General features: G+C 30.3%; 1 protein-coding gene across 1 annotated transcript in view; it reads right to left on the reverse strand.

Moving 5' to 3' along the window:
* Window positions 1-21,511, reverse strand: part of LOC126740475 (muscleblind-like protein 2) — a 529,138-nt gene that overhangs the window by 388,693 nt on the left and 118,934 nt on the right. Inside the window, exon 3 of the mRNA XM_050446506.1 lies at window positions 8,179-8,733. Within this exon, the coding sequence (XP_050302463.1) occupies window positions 8,179-8,355 (177 nt within the window). The 5' untranslated portion in view covers window positions 8,356-8,733. The remainder of the gene's footprint in view (window positions 1-8,178; window positions 8,734-21,511) is intronic.

Genomic DNA, 21,511 nt, shown 5'->3' on the forward strand with positions numbered 1-21,511 from the left:
CATTAGCTTCTTAGATTTTGAACTTTGAAGTGAAGTGTCCCTTCGAAGACTCTACATTGTTTTGGAGACTATTACATAAAATGTCTGATATCTCTGAATTTTTTTTTCGATTAATAATCACAGTAAAACTTACTTAGTATCATGCTTTTTGTTTCATAAAAATAGTGTTAATAATTTCTTAGATTTTGGAATATGAAGTGAGTAGTCACTTTGAAGACCAGGCATTGTTCTTGAGAACCACTGCTAAAAATTACTGATATCTCTAAAATTTTTAATTGCATTGGTTTACACCCCAAATAAAATTTGTAGTAAAAGCTTTACATCATCATGATTTTTGTTTCATGAAAATAGTGACCGTAATTTCTTAGATTTTGGGCCTTAAAGTGAGTGGTCAATTTGGAGACCAAGCCTTATTTTTGAACTTGCCACTACTATAAATGGGTGATATCTCTTTTATAGTAGACATTTTTACTTAGATTGTTTTGAACCCTGAACAACACTAAATGTTTAAAACATAATAAAGGCAGTAAACAATACAAAAATTAAACAAAAAAAATGAGAAAGAACAAACAATTATTACAAAAGTCTATTTAAATTTTTTTTAAATGGTCGTAAACAGACGCTTTTGGTACTTTGTCCTTATTTCAAGTGTTTTTTGAAAAATCCTTAGTGTAATAATAGAACTGGACTAAAAAAAACGTACATACTGAAGCTGACGTGACGGCTTGCTTGGAAGTATTCACATAATAAATATTTGCTAGGAAAAAAGCCATTCTGCCTAAAACTGGAAGCACTACACAATTTAATCATATTTGATCAATATCCATTCTTCTTCTACTTTCAAAAATGTTAAAGAAGACTATGGAAAAATCAAAAGTTGCAATATTTAAATAATAAGTGGTCAAACCACCTTATCTCAGGTAATGGATGATATTGTTAGACCTACAAGTTTTGTAGACAATACTTTTCTCAATATCATGATTTTTACTTGATAAGATTAGTTCCATTAGTTTTCTAGCATTTGGACTTTAAAGTGACCCTGAAAATCAGGCATTGATCTTAAATCCCAAAAAACAAAAAAAGGCAATATTTCTGAAACTGCCTGTAATAAAATAAACATTTGAAGAGCATACTCTTCTGAATATATTTTTTTCTTCAACTGATTTCTTATGGGACCTTGAAAAACTCCAATATCTGCTTGTAATGAATATTTGTAGATGTTCCCCTAAAATGGCCTCCGGGGACTCATTCTATCAGAGCAACTATTCATCCTCAATATGCCCATCCCTTTATAAATATACAAACAACACAACATGGTCTCCCCTATAGTAATATTGGTTAATTTATTTTGAATGAGCGTTAATCAAGGCCCATTTCGCTACACGTAAAGGGACGTAATCACTTCCGCGTAGCACAATTAGATACCAAAATTGATTTAGGCCGGTGATGTTGCTTCGTATCAGAGCATTATGAAAAGAATCATTGTTTACCCGAAAGCCGAATTATATATCCAGTGGCAACATTATCATCATCTGCAAACATTTATTTTACAACGCGAGATTTTTAACGTTCGCTTTATGCTTGGATGCTTCGAACATGACTGTCGGGACTATATTTAGACCATTAGATAAATAAATACGTTTATTTGTACATAAAGCCAGACGGGATGGAACGGGTCGGTTGTGTAACATTACATGACGAGTTTTAAAAGAGTAATCGTCGAAGATGTGAGGCGAGATAAGCGGAGTGCATGCACAAGCCGAAAATTTACATGTCGTAATATTTCAAGTTTGTTCACCTTTAAGCCGGAGATTAATATTACCTACTCCGTGCAACGTTCGCTACTTTCACGTTTATACACACACATCCGAAATGAAATAAAGGTAAAATTGAGCTGAATACGAGGCTAATTAAGGAGACTGAAGTCGCATTTCAAAAAGTCATCGCGCAGTTGTTCGCGTTTAATTAGTTTTAACGTGCAAACGCGGCTTCGGATGCGAGATTTAAGTATTTCTAATTGAGACGATTGTTGTTCAGTCTAGAAAAAAAAATTACGGATCAATCGGTTTATTAGGAAAAAAGGAAAGTTAAATGAAGAGAGTTGCATGATTTGGTGCCTTAGTAGATTCACTTTATTGAGCTATGAAGTCATTTTATTAAAGATCTTCAGGACCAGTTTTAGGCAGTAAGACAATCATGATCTCAATATGTCTTTTATATTTATTTATTGTATCCCAGTTTATCATTCCATTAATGGTCGTTGGTGCTACGATTATTGAAGAACATCCGCAACTGTTTTAGAATAGGCCTAATTTAAGAATCTTCTACCATTGACCCTTTTTGAGAGATCGATATATAAAATTTTCAATGCACTCAAAAAAAACACATTCATAAACTATTGAAATGGTTTTATGACACTTCGAATAGACGATAAGATAGGAAAGATAAATTAAAAACAAAAACTATCAATATTTGCCAGTAAATGTTCGACATGAATTTTATTTGTTTCAATACATTTTAAAATTCTTTCACTTAAAAATCGCTCATTGCTCAATTGACTTAGCAGCAGTTTGAATGTTTACCATCGATGATCTCTTGGGTTTATTATTGTGTATTTTCATAAACCACTGATTTCATGTATCCTCCATATTTAAAAATCTACTGGGTTAAAGTTTGGACTTTATGCGGGCCAAGGTCTTCCACGTCCCGTCCAGTTAAACTTAGATTTAAAATACTCTCATTGATAGACGAAATTGCCCAGGAGCATCATCTTGCATAATAACTATATCTGGGTGCATACTTAAAGATCTTTTTTTTTCTAAATAAACAGTAGACTTTCTTGGGCCTTAATCATGATTTTTATTTCATAAAAATAGTCGCATTAATTTGCTTAGGCCTAACTCGGCAAAAATTCGAATAAATCGGAAACTATCGCTTGGGCTGCCTTGGACCTTAAACAGTATTTGTTGATCCTGCTTTCCTCAGTTTTATGCTTTTTATTTAAAAAAAATAAGTCCATTCATTTCTGATATATTGGACTTGCAAGTGAGTGGTCAATTTGAAAATGAAACTTGCTCTTTGGACCTTACTAGACATAAAGTTGGATAGTGCAAAAACTATTTTTTGGATTAGGTTGGACTTTATATACAATTTCTAGAACATGCTTCGCACAGCATTATGCCTTTTATTTTATAAGAGCAGCACTATTAACATTTGGGAAATTAGTCTAAGAACTGACTAGTCAGCTTGAAAATGAAACATGCTCATTGGGCCGCACTCAAAAAAAGTTGGAATAACTGAAAAACTATTAATTAGACTGGCATGAACCTTGAACAGTATTTATTAAGCATGCTTTTCTAAGTATAATGCTTTTTATTTCATATGAGTAGCCCTATTAACGTCTGAAAAATTAGACTTAGAATTGAGTAGTCACATTAAAGGTGAAAATTGCTCCTTGGGTTGAAAAAAAAATTGTGCTCTAACAAAATTGCCTGCAACTTTTTTAATATTTTAGTTAGGAACGTGATTTAAATGACGATGGATTGAGAATGGTTAAGGGGTCATTTTATGTCTCTATAATTTTTTTTGAGAAATAATTAGTTTTTGAGAAATCCTCCAAAATGGGGTCAGACAGTTGGAAAAAAAATTGTCCTTTAACAAAATTGCCTGTAACTTTTTTAATATTTTAGTTAGAAAGTTGATTTAAATGATGATGGATTGAGAATGGTTAAGGGGTCATTTTATGTGTCTATAATTTTTTTAAAGAAATAATTAGTTTTTGAGAAATTTTCCAAAACGGAAAATTGGTTTTGGAAAAATTTGGAATTTGGAAAAAATTGTCCTCTAACAAAATTGCCGGTAACTTTTTTAATATTTTAGTTAGAAAGTTGATTTAAATGGTGATGGATTGAGAATGGTTAAGGGATCATTTGATGTTTCTATAATTTTTTTTGAGAAATAATTGGTTTTTGAGAAATTCCCCAAAACGCAGTTGGAAAAAAAATTGTCCTCTAACGAAATTGCCTGTAACTTTTTAAATATTTTAGTTAGAAAGTTGATTTAAATGGTGATGGATTGAGAATGGTTAAAAGGTCATTTTATGTCTCTATAATTTTTTTTTAATTCAATTAGTTTTTGAGAAATCCTCCAAAATGGAGTCAGACAGTTGGAAAAAATATTGTCGTCTAACAAAATTGCCTGTAACTTTTTTAATATTTTAGTTAGAAAGTTGATTTAAATGGTGATAGATTGAGAATGGTTAAGGGGTCATTTTATGTCTGTATAATTTTTTTAAGAAATAATTAGTTTTTGAGAAATCCCCCAAAAAGGAGTCAGACAGTTGGAAAAAATATTGTCCTCTAACAAAATTGCCTGTAACTTTTTTAATATTTTAGTTAAAAAGTTGATTTAAATAGTGATGGATTGAGAATGGTTAAGGGGTCATTTTATGTCTCTATAATTTTTTTAAGAAATAATTAGTTTTTGAGAAATCCCCCAAAAAGGAGTCAGACAGTTGGAAAAAAAATTGTCCTCTAACAAAATTGCCTGTAACTTTTTTAATATTTTAGTTAGAAAGTTGATTTAAATGGTGATGGATTGAGAATGGTTAGGGGGTCATTTTATGTCTCTATAATTTTTTTTTTTTTAATAATTAGTTTTTGAGAAATCCCCCAAAATGGAGTCAGACAGTTGAAAAAAAAATTGTTCTCTAACAAAATTGCCTGTAACTTTTTTAATATTTTAGTTAGAAAGTTGATTTAAATGGTGATGGATTGAGAATGGTTAAGGGGTCATTTTATATCTCTATAATTTTTTTTTTAAATAATAAGTTCTTGAGAAATCCCCAAAATGGAGTCAGAGAGTTGGAAAAAAAATTGTCCTCTAACAAAATTGCCTGTAACTTTTTTAATATTTTAGTTAGAAAGTTGATTTAAATGGTGATGGATTGAGAATGGTTAAGGGGTCATTTTATGTCTCTATAATTTTTTTTTAATTCAATTAGTTTTTGAGAAATCCCCCAAAATGGAGTAAGACAGTTGGAAAAAATATTATCCTCTAACAAAATTGCCTGTAACATTTTTAATATTTTAGTTAGAAAGTTGATTTAAATAGTGATGGATTGAGAATGGTTAAGGGGTCATTTTATATCTCTATAATTTTTTTTGAGAAATAATTAGTTTTTGAGAAATCCCCCAAAATGGAGTCAGACAGTTGGAAAAAAAATTGTCCTCTAACAAAATTGCCTGTAACTTTTTTAATATTTTAGATAGAAAGTGGATTTAAATGGTGGTGGATTGAGAATGGTTAAGGGGTCATTTTATGTCTCTATAAATTTTTTGAGAAATAATTATGACAATAATTCGGATATCGCTAAAACTATTGCTAAGACTGGCTCGAGCCTTAAAGAGTATTTGTTGGGAATGCCTTCCCAAGTATTATGCTTTTTATTTGATAAGAGTAGCTCAATTAATTTCTGAGATATTGAACTTTGAAGTGAGTGGTCACTTCTAAAATGAGACTTGCCGCTTGAGTCTCATTAAACAAAAATTCGAATGTCTCAAGAACTATCGTAATTTTAAGAAGCAAGTTTTCTCTAAATTATTATTGTCCAAAGTTTTTAAGAAAGTTTTTCATTTTATAAGAAAATTCATTTTATTATTATGAAAAATAGGTTACCTACACTTTTAAATTTTGCGTTGTCGGGATATTCTGTTTTTGTATAATAATTCCACTAATTTTTACCTATCGTCTTTTGCCATGTTTGTATTTTTAATATTAGTCATTTTTTTAATTCCTTTGATTGAAAGTTTTATAATCGTATTGTATTATTTTCTCGACTCTTGTTGGTAAAATCTAGCTACTGGAAAAATTAAAAAATCTATCAAAACTTTGGAAGTTGATTTTGGGAAATATATGGGTTCCTCTTTTATAATTCCAACGGTTCTTTTATATTATCGTTCTTCTTAATCCAATGAGATCATCTAGAAAGTCGTACTTCTTATAGTTTTCCAATATCTGGCATCTTGGAAGGCTAATTATGGGTTAATAAACATTGTCAAAAAAGTGAAATTTATAAATTCCTGTAGATCTCAAATCCCATCTTAACCCTTTCAAATTTTGAAAAAATTATTTTAAATTGCAAATTTTGGAAGACAACCAAAGGAAAACTGTGAGCTCCTTCTTTATAAAATGGTTTTATTAGATTCTCTAATTTGACAATTCCTAAACTTCACTTTTTTGATTTTTTTTTAATCTCCGAATTATTAATTTCAATGATTTGGAAACTATTAAAGGTATAACTTTCTGAATGGTCTCACTGGATTTGGAAAGGCATGAACCTGTAATAACCATTAAATTTATGAAGAAAGAACGCATAATATTCTTACAGTTGTCTTCCAAAGTTTTTCTTAAAATTTTTGTATTTTTTGAGTAAGTACACACCCTCAGACACAAATTTTTCACTAAAAAAATTTATTTACCCAACAATTCAAATTATAGTTGGTTCAAGTAACTCTCAATAAACAAAAAACATTTTTTTAAACCAAATGTCCTCTAAATGTTCCAATTCCTTGGAAAAGATTATCTATGTATTTTTTTTATTGCTTTTAACTTAAGTAGTGTCATTTTTCAAAAAAAGAGAACCAATTTTTAACTTAACCTTAACCTACATTTTGCAATTTTCAGGAAAATATTTATTTATCCATAAATCATGAAAAACCGGGGAATTACAATCCTTGAAAAATTCCTAAATTTCATTTGACCATAACATTGGGCTCCAAAAACACCAAATCTTGAGAACTATAAGAGGTACGTCTCAATGGATTTAAAAGGACCAGAATATATAAGAACCATAAGAATTAATAATATAGTTAAGCTTGATTGCTTTATTTTTATATCGGTTAAAAAAAACTTGTAAAGAAATGCTTTCTGAATGCATTGACTTTTATTTAATTAATATACCTTAAGTGGCCTTTAAGTAAATCCAGTTTGAATGCAGCCATCAGTTTCATACACCAACATCTTTATTTATCATAGGAATTAAATCTGGCTGATGCAGAAAACTTGCCAAGTTAGAAATTAATTTTTTGAAGAATTTTACAAGACAAGAAGCAGGTTCTATTTCCATAGATCATGAAAACACAATAAGAGCAATGAGAGGTTCTGAAAAGATCTGCAGGAAATACAGCCAATGAAAAATTCCCAAGTTTCACTCATAAACTATAAGAGCTTCGACTTTTTGGATGATCTCATTGAAATCAGAAGACCGAAAATATACAACAACCAATAAAAAATGATAAAAAAGCTCATAGTTCTTATACAATCGCCTTGCGAATTCTATAAACGACCTGCAGGAATTACATCAATTTAGACATTTCTTTAAGCATTGATTTTGCAAAACACCAAAAATTTCCATTAAATCAGATCAAAATCATCCATTATGTAACGACATACTAACAGTTTAAAATCTCAATTAACAAAGATACTTTGGTCCTTCGATCCGATACAAATACAACCTTATCACTAGGGTTAAATTGGTTAATAATTTTATACATGATTCTCAAATTGTTTTGAGGCCTTAATAAAGTGTATTGATTAATGTTTTCTTAATGCATTAACATTGAGTACATTAATATAGCTCAAATGGTTTTTGAGTAAATCCAGTTTAGATACCAACATAAGTTTCAGAGACCATCATCTTTATTGAGCATAGGGATTAAACTGACTGACAGCCATCTCACAGCATAGCATTTTTTAAGGCTTAAGGATTATTATATTAGCAGCAAGTTTCCATTCCATAGATCATAAAAATAGGTTGGAAGTACAGATTGTTCAAAAAACCAAAATTTCACAGCCCAACATTGACCTCCAAAAATACTCATGAACTATAAAAGGTACGACTTTCTTGGTCATCTCATTGGAGATAGAAGAATATGTTTGTACAAGGACCGTTGCAACTATGACAAGAAAACTCATAGTTTCCACACAATCGCCTTCCAAATTTTATAAACGATTTACATGAATTACATTACTTCAGACATTCTTTCAAGCCTTGAGCTTGCAAAAATCTAAAAACCTTCCTTGTATCAAGTCCAAATCATCCACTACATTAAATACATATTAACTGTCTAAGATTCTTTGGTCCTTCGATCCGGTACAAGATTTAAAAAAATGACTCACCTTAATACTGTCGTAGCATGCGGTGACTCTTCCATTTTGCACCTCCACATTGGCTGGGGGATGAGCAAACTTGCACTCGGTATCCGGTCTGGAGCATTTCTGCCTCTGGAACTCCCTGCACACCTCGAGCTGCAACCAGCGCGAATCTTTACCGTTTAACAGGTTAACCATAGCCATATCTGCGATTTCTGTTACTTTTTTTTCTTCCTTTGTTAATTTAATTCAGTAATAATACGCGCGGTAAATCACTATGAAAAATCGCGAGAGAAAGAGAGAGAGTATGCACTTAGCTTAACACTTTTAGCGAAAAAATTATTCGTTTGAATTGCTGCTGATAATGTTCATCATACGAATAGGTCACTGTTATACATACACGCGATCCTGGTATAATTAATTATTTTATAGGAGGAAGCAGGGAAGTTATGAAAAACAACGAGCAAGCGAACTGGTACGGGTAGAGTTGTATTGGTTTCTAGCGCATGTTGTTGCGATCCCTGTTGTTGACGACGACCACGTTTCGGACGTTCACACGTGCGTCTTCAATATTTTCGGCGTCTGAAACAGAAAAAAAGCGAAAGCGCGTTACGGAGGGAACAAGAGAGAACACGAATTTGAATTTTCTGTGTGCGTGTGTGAGTTGAATTGTGTGTGTTGATATCGGCGCTACACGATGACGACTGAAGGGGCAACGCGGTTGAAACGGTGCGCGCGAACTCGGCATTTTTTGAACGGCCTCCTTTGCAACCGCGTTGCCGGTTCGGTCGACGTCGCTTTAGTTTGCTGATTTAATGTCATTTAAATGTTGAATAGATTGAATCGATGTGGATTTTTGGTCCTTCGAGTCGCACCGTCATTACTTAATTTACACCTATTTAGATTTTAAAGGCGTTGTTTTAAATAATAGCAGCCATGTAAAAGTAGATTACTGGTCCTTTGAATCGGATAAACTCTTCAAGATCGTTTGACCTTAAAAACAACGATTATTACCGTTTTTGGCAAAATGGTGTTTAAAGTATAAATTGTTGTTCCTTTGAGTCGGACCATCATAACTAATTTACACCTATTTAGATTTGAAAGACGTTGTTTTAAATAATAGCAGCAATGTCAAAGTAGATTACTGGTCCTTCGAATCGGATAAACTCTTCAAAAGCATTTGACTTTAAAAACTACGATTATTACCGTTTTTGGCAAAATGGTGTTTAAAGTGTTATTTTTTGGTCCATCGAGTCGGACCCTCATATGTAATTTACTCCTATTTAGACTTTAAAAGGCATGGTTTTAAATGATAGGATCAATGTTATTCAAATCGAGTAAACTTTTCAAAATAATTTGACCTTAAAAAAAACGATTTTTAACCTTTTTGGCAAAATAGTGCTTAAAGTGTTAATTTTTGGTCCTTCGAGGCGAATCATCATGTGTTGTTTATCCGTATTTACATTATAAAGACATTGTTTTAAATATTAGCCGCAATTTCAAAGTAGATTACTGGTCCTTCTAATCGGATATACTCCTCAAAACCATTTGACCTTAAAAACTACGATTAATACCGTTTTTGGCAAAATGGTGTTTAAAGTGATAATTTTTGGTCCTTCGAGTCATACCTTCATATAAAATTTACTCCTATTTAGACTTTAAAAGACTTGGTTTCAAATGATAGGATCAATGTAAAAGTATATTATTTGCCATTCAAACTCTTCAAAATAATTTGACCTTAGAAAAACGATCGTTACTCTTTTTGGCAACATGGTGCTTAAAGTGTTAATTTTTGGCCCTTCGAATCGAATCATCATGTGTTGTTTATCCGTATTTACATTATAAAGACATTGTTTAAAATATTAGCCGCAATTTCAAAGTAGATTACTGGTCCTTCTAATCGGATAAACTCCTCAAAACCATTTGACCTTAAAAACTACTATTATTACCGTTTTTGGTAAAATAGTGTTTAAAGTGATAATTTTTGGTCCTTCGAGTCATACCTTCATATAAAATTTACTCCTATTTAGACTTTAAAAGACTTGGTTTCAAATGATAGGATCAATGTAAAAGTATATTATTTGCCATTCAAACTCTTCAAAATAATTTGACCTTAGAAAAACGATCGTTACCCTTTTTGGCAACATGGTGCTTAAAGTGTTAATTTTTGGTCCTTCGAATCGAATCATCATGTGTAATTTATACGTATTTAGGACTTAAAGACATTGTTTCAAATAATAGGAGCAATGTCAAAGTAGACTACTGGTCCTTCGAGTCGGATAAAGTCTTCAAAGTCATTTAACCTTAAAAACAACGATTATTATTTAAAAAAGATTACTTTTAGCTGACTTAAAAAATGGCTTAAAAGGTCTAAAAAATTGCTTGCATAGGAATTTTACTGCTTCCAAAAATATTGACTTTATTCATTTCAATTAGCTAAAAAAGAGAAATAAATAACTAACTACCTGGAATATATATAACAAATTATTTATACTGTTATTAAAAGGGCGGATAATGATGTCTCAACTCAAGGAAAATGTATAAACGTGTGACATTGAGATGGATCTAGTTCCCTGACATTTTTTTCATATCTCGAATTTTAAAAATATCCAGTTTCTTAGATTCACCCTTTTTAAGAAATAAAAATTTAATTTATCTTAACTACTTAGAAGAAATAAGGAAGTGTGTAAATGCCTGTAACAAAAGAGTATAACATAATAGCAGATAACATGTTTCCGAGGCATTAAAATATAAGAAATTGCCTATAAAAAGACCAAATGACTTCAAAATTTGTCATAGCAGCCTTAAATACATAAAGAGTCTTATCTGCTATCTGTTTCTACCTTCTGCTAGACCTAAGAAAAGAAGTTTACTTTTTTAGTAAAAGTAGACTACTGTTCTCACAATTTCCATTGGAATATTTCATTTCCCGAAGTATGGCGAGTATATTGCGCCCAAAAATGGGAAAAAGGTATATTTTTGGTCCTTCGAACTGGACCAATTCCGCTTCAAGCTATTAACTTTTTGATGATAAATGTTCTGCTTCTCTACTGTAATTCAATTTTCTAAATGCATAAATTATCCTCAAATTATGGATTTTTTTATGGAATTAAGACCACTGCATACAAGCATAATTTCTTTGGTTTGACAGCTCTAAAAAAAAAAATAAAAAATTTTAATTTATATAAATCATCAATATCTTCAATAGAAGGAACATCTTCTCTCATAGAGTTAATTGGTTGAGAGACTACATTGTTTCGTATTTCAAATAATAATTCAAATGCCTGGACGAATTATTTACTATAGTTATTGAATCTTGTTAAGAAAATCTTTTAAGTAGTTAAAGGTTAACAGTTTTTATTTATTTCTAGGTAGTGAGCCTCATTGTAAATATTTCCAGGCAGTTGTTTTTTTAATTAACAAAGCGCTTCCAGTAACAAAGAAATATAAAAATTGTTGGTCCTTCGAGCCAGACAATCTGATTTAATCGAGTCTAATTTATAAAGTTTATTTAGTTTTAAAAAAAAACACGTTTTTCGTATGCGAATAAATCAAGTCTATATTTAAATTGTATATATCTTATATCTTAAGAAAAATATTTGAAAAATAATAATAAACAATATTAAAGTACGTATTTTGGTCCTTTGAGCCGAGTCACCTCATCTAACTTATACGTATTTCCATGCAAAAAAATCTTATTTGTAAGCATTTTAAAATTACCAGAATAGTCTAAATTCTGGTCCTTTGAGCCGGAACGTTCCATACATTCTTAAAAAATTTTTAGATATACAAGATTAACCTTAGGGTTAAGGCAATAATTTTATATTCTTTACTTACAAACGTATTTTGGCTTTAAAATATCAACCTGCTACTATCAATCTTTTTAGTAATAAAGAATTTAAAATTGCTTAAACCTGATTTGGCTTATATGTAGCTTTCGAAATATTATGTTTCTACTCGTAACCTTTAAGACGTCTTATAATTTTATAGATCAGCTCCATCCCATAAAATTCACACCTAAAAATGGTCCTTTGAACCGGATTGTATTATGAAATAATGCTGCTCCCAAGTTAAAAAATATTGAATAACTGATTTGATTTAGAGTGAAAATGTTGTAAATTCTCTGCTGGATTTTTAACGAAAGTAGATATTTTTTGAGGAGAATTTTTATAAATTTAGTGTGAATTGGTACGTGTAAGGATGTAGTTGGTACGTATTTCAAATAATAATTCAAATGCCTGCACGAAATATTTACAATAGTTATTGAATCTTGTTAAGAAAATCTTTTAAGTAGTTAAAGGAAAACAGTTTTTATTTCTTTCTAGGTAATAAGCCTCATTATTAATTTTTTTCAGCAGTTGTTTTTTTATTCATCAATGCGCTTCAAGTATTTCTTTGATAAAAATTTTTGGTCCTTCGAGCCAGAAAATCTGATTTAATTGAGTCTAATTTATAAAGTTTATTTAGTTAAAAAAAAAACACGTTTTTTATATGTGAATAAATCAAGTCTGAATACAATTTAAATATCTTAAGAAAAATATTTGAAAAATAATAATAAACAATATTAAAGTACGTATTTTAGTCCTTTGAGCCGAGTCACCTAACTTATACGTATTTCCATGCAAAAAAATCTTATTTGTAAGCATTTTAAAATTACCAGAATAGTCTAAATTCTGGTCCTTTGAGCCGGAACGTTCCATACATTCTTAAAAAATTTTTAGATATACAAGATTAACCTTAGGGTTAAGGCAATAATTTTATATTCTTTACTTACAAACGTATTTTGGCTTTAAAATATCAACCTGCTACTATCAACCTTTTTAGTAATAAAAAGTTTAAAATTGCTTAAACCTGATTTGGCTCATATGTAGCTTTCTAAATATTATGTTTCTACTCGTAACCTTTAAGACGTCTTATAATTTTATAGATCAGCTCCATCCCATAAAATTCACACCTAAAAATGGTCCTTTGAACCGGATTGTATTATGAAATAATGCTGCTCCCAAGTTAAAAAATACTGAATAACTGATTTGATTTAGAGTGAAAATGTTGTAAATTCTCTGCTGGATTTTTAACGAAAGTAGATATTTTTTGAGGAGAATTTTTATAAATTCAATGTGAATTGGTACGTGTAAGGAATTAAAGATGTAATACGTATATACAAATATACCATGTGTTCTACACATAAATTTATTAATATGTCTAAATAGCGGGGAATTTCAACATCATCCCATATAAAATTAATTACTATAGGATTAATTCCAAATTTTATTATAGAGGCATCTTAAGCCGAGGCGGATTCATAACATTAAGCACTAATCACATTGCTGGCATAACTGGAGAATTCCTCTTTGCATACTGTATGTAATTAGGCAATTAAAACAAAATTTAATCCCTAATATGTTATCGTTGTAATTTGCCAAATGACATAATAGCTACTTATGTAATTGAGTCCCATTTACCATCTTTGCCATATCGGGCGCATGATTTATTTCTGTGCGTCGAACGTCGTACAAGTTGCATTTGTAGATTTAATTAGAGAGTGCGCGATAACAAGCCATTACAAAGTAGTCTTTACGATGATGATGTTTTCAGTAGGGAACGATAATAATTGCCGTAAAGTACACGTTTATTACCGTTTAAGTTGTTTTTAAGAATGTGAAAAAAAAACACTTTTACTGTCTGGAACAGGGAGAAGTAGTAATAGATTAATTGGGAAATATAGGTCAGCTGATATTTTAGATTCATTTTCCTTTATTTTATAGACAAGGAAATAAAAATTGGAATGTCTGAAAAAACAGGAAAGGCTTTAGATGCCTACAAGCTCGTTGAAAAAAAAACATATTACCTTAATATAACTTGGATCCAAAAGAAAATATTTAGGGAAGTTAAACCGGTTGATTAAGGTGGCCCTTTAATCAATATTTTTTATTATATTAATTAGTTTTAAAAAAATTGTATAAATATACTCAAATGAGATCTAGAAAATGTGTGAATTAGAAAATTGATGAGAAAAATAATAACGCGTTTCTGCTGTGAGGGAGATACGGAGAATAATCTTCATTAGGGAGTTAAATCTGGTAAAAATGATGACCATTTAGCCGATGTTTCCTTACTATTAAAAATTGCTTTCCTAATAAAATAAATGGTGACTATGTGCCTCTTCAATGTATACTTTGCTCTTCAGATAACTACTTAAAAAATTGTGAATGATCTAAGTTTTTTAATTTATTTGACGAACCTGACTTTTAAGTGCCGCAAGAAAATAGAAAGTGCTTTAGGTGCCAGGAGAAAATAAGATAATAACAAATACACGAATATAAGCGTTGGCGTAGTAGGCAGTTTTTTTTTTCAAAATAGTAAAAATGGCATCTATTGTATAAAAATAAAATTAAATAAATTACGAGGAATTAATTTTAAGTGCCTGGATACAGTGGAACTTAATAGAAAAATGGAATGACTTCAATTGATTACAAGAATATAGTAAGGACTTGTATTGGTCGATAAAAAAAATTGCATTAAATCTTTATTATATAGTTGGGAAAAAGCCTCAAAAAAACAGAAATTATTCCAAGTGCTTGAAATAAAAAAATACGGTAATTTAAAGTAATTTTTTTTCAAAGTAGTGAATTTGACTTCCACTACTTTGAAAAAAAATTAGAACTGCCTAATTGACCATCTCAAAGAAATAAAAAAAATTAATTTAGTCAGAAAGTAGGTAAAAAAGTAGGAAAAAACTAATGATCCCTAAAAGACAGAAAAACTAGTTTTGAAAGAAGAATTTTACGATATATTTTAGAGTGCCTACAGGAAGAAAATTGCGATGTTTTAAGTGCCTTAAGAATGTAGAAATTACTTTAAATACCTGGAAAAAAAATAATTAGAGTACTCAGCGGAGGCTTAAGTAACAAACGTAAGTTGACAAACTTTTATATGCTTGAGTTAATACGTTCTACTTTAGGCTCGAAAATCCGACCGCGCTCCAAATATTTACAAAAAAAAACACTTGGGGCAACGCCTCTTAGTAATTTGTATTATGTAAATCGTGACAAGTCATTTTTAAGAATGTTATCTTTAATCGGTTGATAATTATTGGGGGGCTAGGCCTCTCTTGGATGAAATTCACAGACACAAAATATTATGCTCGGGCTACTTAATTATGCCTTACCTATATTACAACTCGTAATAAAGATAAACGACTCGAAACAAACGAGTTTCCATCAGTTAAAAGGCAACGGTAATCCATCTTGGGATATTTCAGATTATTTCGCCGGCCATTATCAAAAATGGGTTGTTTGTGAGGAAACGTTCATTTTTCATTCGGGATGAACCGAAAACTTTTTGTTGAAGGGATCTTTAATTTTCATAAAAAATATGCTTTAAAGTAAATTAGTTTTTAGCTAGAATTATTTTAGACAATAAAAATATATATATATATATATAGGAAAATAGTAAATTACTAACCTAAGCGAAGGTTGTGGAGGTGGGGTAAGTACAGGCACACAAATATAGAACATAAAAAATTAAATTCATTATGCCCTTTATGATCTGTGTCGTCTGCATAAGAGTCCTTGCCAGTAATACGCAACGATAAAAGGGAGTTTATGTATAAGATAAATAGGGATTCAAGCAATGTACTTAGTACAGTAAATCTGTCGCAAAAAAGGCCGTTTTGAAGAAAAAATTCCTAACACTTTTTTTTACGGAAAATCGTTAAAAGAGCATTCAAAGAGCTTAACTTGAAATTTGTGACCTCGACGCGTACCGGGTTTTTGAAAAAACTCAAAAGTTTTTTGGATTTCATTTATCTCGAGAATGGTAGGTTTTTGGAAAAATTTGTAAGGGCACAAAATGTCGGCGACATCATTTTCTACAACTCTTCTCATTGAGTTCACTTGCTGCGATAAAAATGACAAAAAATAGATGGCGCCAAAGTACCCCTAAAAAGGGTTTTTCCGCTTTTTGGGATAGAAAAAAATTATTTATCGCAGCATTGTCAATGAAAAAGTTGTTCGTCTCGAACCAACCTACAAAATTCATCTAAAAAATTTTCTTGCCCGATAAACCGTTCCGTACTTATAGCGTCTCAATTACGCAGTAACTTCTTAATTACGCTGCGATTCTGCTCAATAATTCGCGGGTGCATGTGAAAAAGGTGTTATGTCATTTTTTTGTCAAAACTGGTTTATGTCAGAAGCCGAATTTAAAAACCCTCCTTTACGTATGGGAATAACGAACTAAGTCATTATACACGCGTAAGTCCATTATTTTCAATGTGTCTAACGAGATAAGTTACACTTTTATCGTGTAAAATGCTCTATGTCAGACATGCTACAAATGCATTTAAATTTTTTTGCAAGTGACACTTTTGCGGATTTTTATAAAAATTTGACCACCACCAAAGACAAAAATGCTGATACATATCCTGATGCAAGTTCAGATAAATCAAGTGATGAGTAATATTTTATTTCTCTTAAAATAATTTGAATATGTTCTTTGTTTTAAAATTAAATGCTTTTAAGTTGAAGAAATAGTCCATTGGTTGAATTGGTGTTTAAAGTTAAGGTAAGTAAAACTCTTTAAGTCGTCTTCCAATATTTAATAAATTTAGAACAATTTATATATATTCTCTACATGTTTCGAGAGTGTAAACTCTCATCTTCAGGAGAATAACTACAAAAGTAATGGTCTTAAACTAAGTACAAACGCAAAATGATGGAAACTTACCCTTGCACTGACATTTTTGCAATAATGCCACACCTTCTTATGTTAAACCATATAAATTACCTCTTTCACAAAAAGATGAAATACATAAAAAAGTAACTAAAATGTGCCAAGATGGCATAGTTGAAAGGGCACAAAGTGAATGGAATTCTCCAGTTTTATTGGTTCCAAAAATAGAAACTGAAGGTGAGAGTTTACACTCTCGAAACATATGTAGAGAATATATATAAATTTTTTAAATTTATTAAATATTGGAGGACGACTTAAATAGTTTTACTTCCCTTAAAAGCTTTTGTAAGTACATTCGTACATTGTTACATGTTATATTCGATACTTTGTTTTTTTTATTGTGTAAAAAGAGTTATGTCAAAATTTTAAAAAATCTAAATGTTGTAAGTCAAAAAAAATGTGAATACTATTTTATACCAAACACTGGAAAAGTTAATTTACTTTACAATAAAAATGCTCCTTTTATTCTACTTGATTCTAAGCAAAAAAAAAATATATATGTTTAAAATTTTAGTCACAGCCCAAAATAACACTTCAAGTGCGAATTACTCAAATTCGCTATTTTTGACATACAACTTTTTTCCCATGCACCCGCGAATTGTAAGAATTATGTATACACGATAATTATGTTATTTTTTTATTTTTACGAATATACTTGCATATGTATATCACCAACTAAGTTAATTTAATTTTATTAAGTTTTCCAACTTTGTTTACATTATTATTATATTGTGCACTCATGTACTACAATGTATTATTATCGCAAAAGAGTGATTTACACGTCAAATGAATAAATAAATAAGTAAATAAACAATTGCACCTATTATAAATGTTTGAAATAATAAGCAATAATTTTTTTCGTATTTTATTATAAAATGAAAAAATCTTATGTAACCTCATCAAAGTGAGAATTATAAACAATTTTAATAATTAAACATGAATTAATAAGTAATGACTGAGTTAATTTTACTGTAATTATAACCACATAATAGTGATAAGCGCAACAAGCTGATAAAACAAGGATTAATGTAAGTACAAAACATTTTAAACAAAGATTATCATGAAAGAAACAACTTTCATCGAATTCTTACACAGTTTACCACCACGGAATATTCTAGCAAGATAATTTATATATTTTTTTTATTTAATGTTATATGACTGCGCATGAACATTTTTTTATATCTCTTTTGACCAAAAGTTAATATTCATATACTATTTTCTTAAATAATCAAATAATATTTTTCATTTTCTTCTTTTTATTGTTCATTATTATTATTTATAATTTTGCAACTGAAAATATTTTTTCTTATTGTAAATATGGAAGAACATTTTTAAATATTTTGAGTATGAAAAAACTTGATTTCCTCATACAAAGCAAAATGGTCTTAATTGTACACGCTATAACTAAGGAACGGTTTATCGGCCAAGAAAATTTCTTAAATGAATTTTGTAGGTTTTTTTGAGACGAACTACTTTTTCATTGACAATGTTGCAATAAACAAATTTTTTCTATCCCAAAAAGCGAAAAAACACTTTTTTGGGTACTTCTACTTTTTGTAATTTTTATCGCAGCAAGTGGACTCAATGAGAAGAGTTGTAGAAAATGATGTCTCCGACATTTTTTGTTCTTACAAATTTTTCCAATAACCTACCATTCCCGAGATAAATGAAATCCAAAAAACTTTTGAGCTTTTTCGCAAACCCGGTATGCGTCGAGGTCACAAATTTCAAGTTAGGCTTTTTGTATGCTCTTTCAACGATTTCCGCAAAAAAAGTGTGTAGGTAATTTTTCGTCACAAATTTGACAGATTTACTGTACTAACCGTGAATTTTTAGTTTTATCTATCTGCTCGATTTTGCACTAGTAATTCCGTATTTTTCAAGAAGTAGTTCAGACTGAGCGATAATGTCGAAGGCCTCCGCTAGATCCATAAATACCGCAACACACCTTGACGCCATTATTATTATTATTACGCCATTTAGACCTGGCAAACTGTTTTTATTTATTATAATTTTTTGTTATATAATTTGACGACATGGGATTTAAAAAAGATGGATAAATTAGATTTAGAGGAATTGTGGTATCAGAAACTTGACTTGCCATATTTTATATCTTGGTTAGATTTAATTTCAAGTTCATTAGAAGCATCACCTGAAATTTTATTAATATTTTTAATATTATTGTATTCAAGTCTCAGTGCGTCATTATTTTTATTTTTTAATCATTGTATCTTCATTTGAAGTATACCTTCAGTTATCCCTGGTTTAATTCTTTGTATATATATCTTATTTAGGGTACCTATAATTTTTGTTAAGCTAACAACGTTTTAATATGCCAAGACTTAATTTTTTTTAATTCGATAAACCTCTCACCAGAATACTGAGTTAATTACATGCTTCTTAATATTATTAGTAGGATAGTTTTGGTTGGAAAAAAACTAAAGCTTAATATGATAGTGATCTGCCTTAGTATGTTACTCTGATTAAGCGAGATGTAACCTTAATAAAGAGGCATATTTTCATACCTAGTGTTTGATAGACTTGTTTTATTTAAGGTGTCAATGTTCCCAAAGTCCCCAACTAACATGCTAACACCTTGGTATCAAAACTCATATGTTTTATTGGGAATATTACCTGAATAAATAAACTTAGAGACAAGGTTTTAGGAGAATAGATTTTCTATATAACCTTTCAGCACTATGCAAAATATTGAACTAACCAGGGAATTTTGGAGGTCCGTCGATTCGTCTAAGGTACTAAGAGTAAACCCGATAAATCATCAATGATTTTTCTTGAAGAATTTTATTAGAGATATGAATTTTAAAGGGTACTTTATCTATGAAACCCTTCAGCACCGTGCTGCACAATATTATTAAAAAATTCCAAGCCTAAAAGTAGTGTATTGAAGGTCGAGGTCTTCGTCTAGGAAATTGAAACTCGGTCAAACACTTTATTGGGCATTTTTCCTTAAATCAGAAAATTTGAGACATGAATTTTAGAAGATAGTATTTCTATATAACCCTTCAGCACTAAGCAAAAAATTGATTAAAAATTCGAAGCCTAACCAGGGGATTCTGGAGATCCGTCTAATCCGTCTAGGGTATTGAGAATCAATCCGATGCTAAATCTATGATTTTTCTTGAAGAATTTAACTTAGAGATATGAATTTTGGATTTAAAAATTCAAAGCCTAATTAGGCGATATTGAAGATCAGTGTGTTCGTCTCGGAAATTGAAACTCAGACACTTCATTATTGATTTTTCCTTAGTGAATAAACTTGAAGAAACATGAATTTCAGAAAATAATTTATCGATGTTCAGCACTGTGTAAAAAATTGATTAAAAATTCCAAGTCTAACCAGGGGATACTGGAGGTCCGCCTGTTCGTCTAGGGTATTGAGCCTAAGCCCTATACATCATCTATGATTTTTCATGAAAAATGTAACTTAGAGATATGAATTTTGGAGAGTAGCTTCTTTTTAAAACCTTTCAGCACTGTGTAAAATATTGTTCAAAAATTCTAAGCATAACAAAAGAATTTTACAAGTTTAAATCTTCGTCTAGGGAATTGAAGCTCAGTCAAACACTTTATTAAGGATTTTTCCTTAAATAAGAAAATTAGAGACATGAATTTGGGAAGATAGTTTTCTTATATAACCCTTCATCAGTGTGCAAAATATTGTTCACAAATTCTAAGCCTAACAAAGGGATTTTGGAGGTGAATATCTTAAATATCCTATCTCGTCTAGGGAATTGAAACTCAGTCAGACACTTCGCACACAATTTACATAGATGTACATAATAACATTAAAAAAATTGTTTTAATTTTTATTCGTTTAAACAGATGCAATTTAAGTCAAATTCTCAAACTTGTATTGTATAAGGGCCAACACGAATTTAATATGTGACCAAATTGTTTACAGTGACACTATAAATTAACCAAATTTTTCTTAGATGAAGAATTAATTTCTTCCAGGCAGTTGAGACACTCTCAATTAATTTCTTTACATCAACGATTTTTTCCATGTTGAATAAAGCAGGTCCATTTATTTCAAACTGTAAAACATATTTTATTTTTATCATTTTATTATATTATATATTTTTATATTTTAATATATGTATTCTCATTTAAAACAAAACTCTTTTAACGATCTATAATAATTCTATCTCAATTTAATTAATTCCATAATCACTTAACAACTTGATATATTTAAAATAACGTATATTGCTAAAGATCTCTAATATTCATTGAGTCAAGAGGACACCCAAAAATATTAATTGGCGAGGCAGTCAAAAAGCAACATTTGAGAGAAATGTGTGTAAGTTGGTGTGTTGGAAAAAGAGTTGTGTTTACTGGTTAAACCAGGCTGCTAAATCTAATAGTGGTCAATATGCGAGAAATAGTTGATCTTGAGTAGATATGTGGCTATTATGAGTAATTTTGTACAGATCTGTTTTTATTAATATTATTTATCTTGAAGATGCCCGCACAAGTAGGTGTGAAAGCCTCTGTTCAATTAGGAACGAATGCGCAATTCCTCGAGTGCTGTCTGGTAAGACTGGGGGCCTTACCTGGGGCTCGATTGACACGAATAAACAGAAGGTTATAGTAGAAATATATCCTTTGT

Source organism: Anthonomus grandis, chromosome 9, assembly GCF_022605725.1.
Source record: "Anthonomus grandis grandis chromosome 9, icAntGran1.3, whole genome shotgun sequence".
NCBI lineage: Eukaryota > Metazoa > Arthropoda > Insecta > Coleoptera > Curculionidae > Anthonomus > Anthonomus grandis.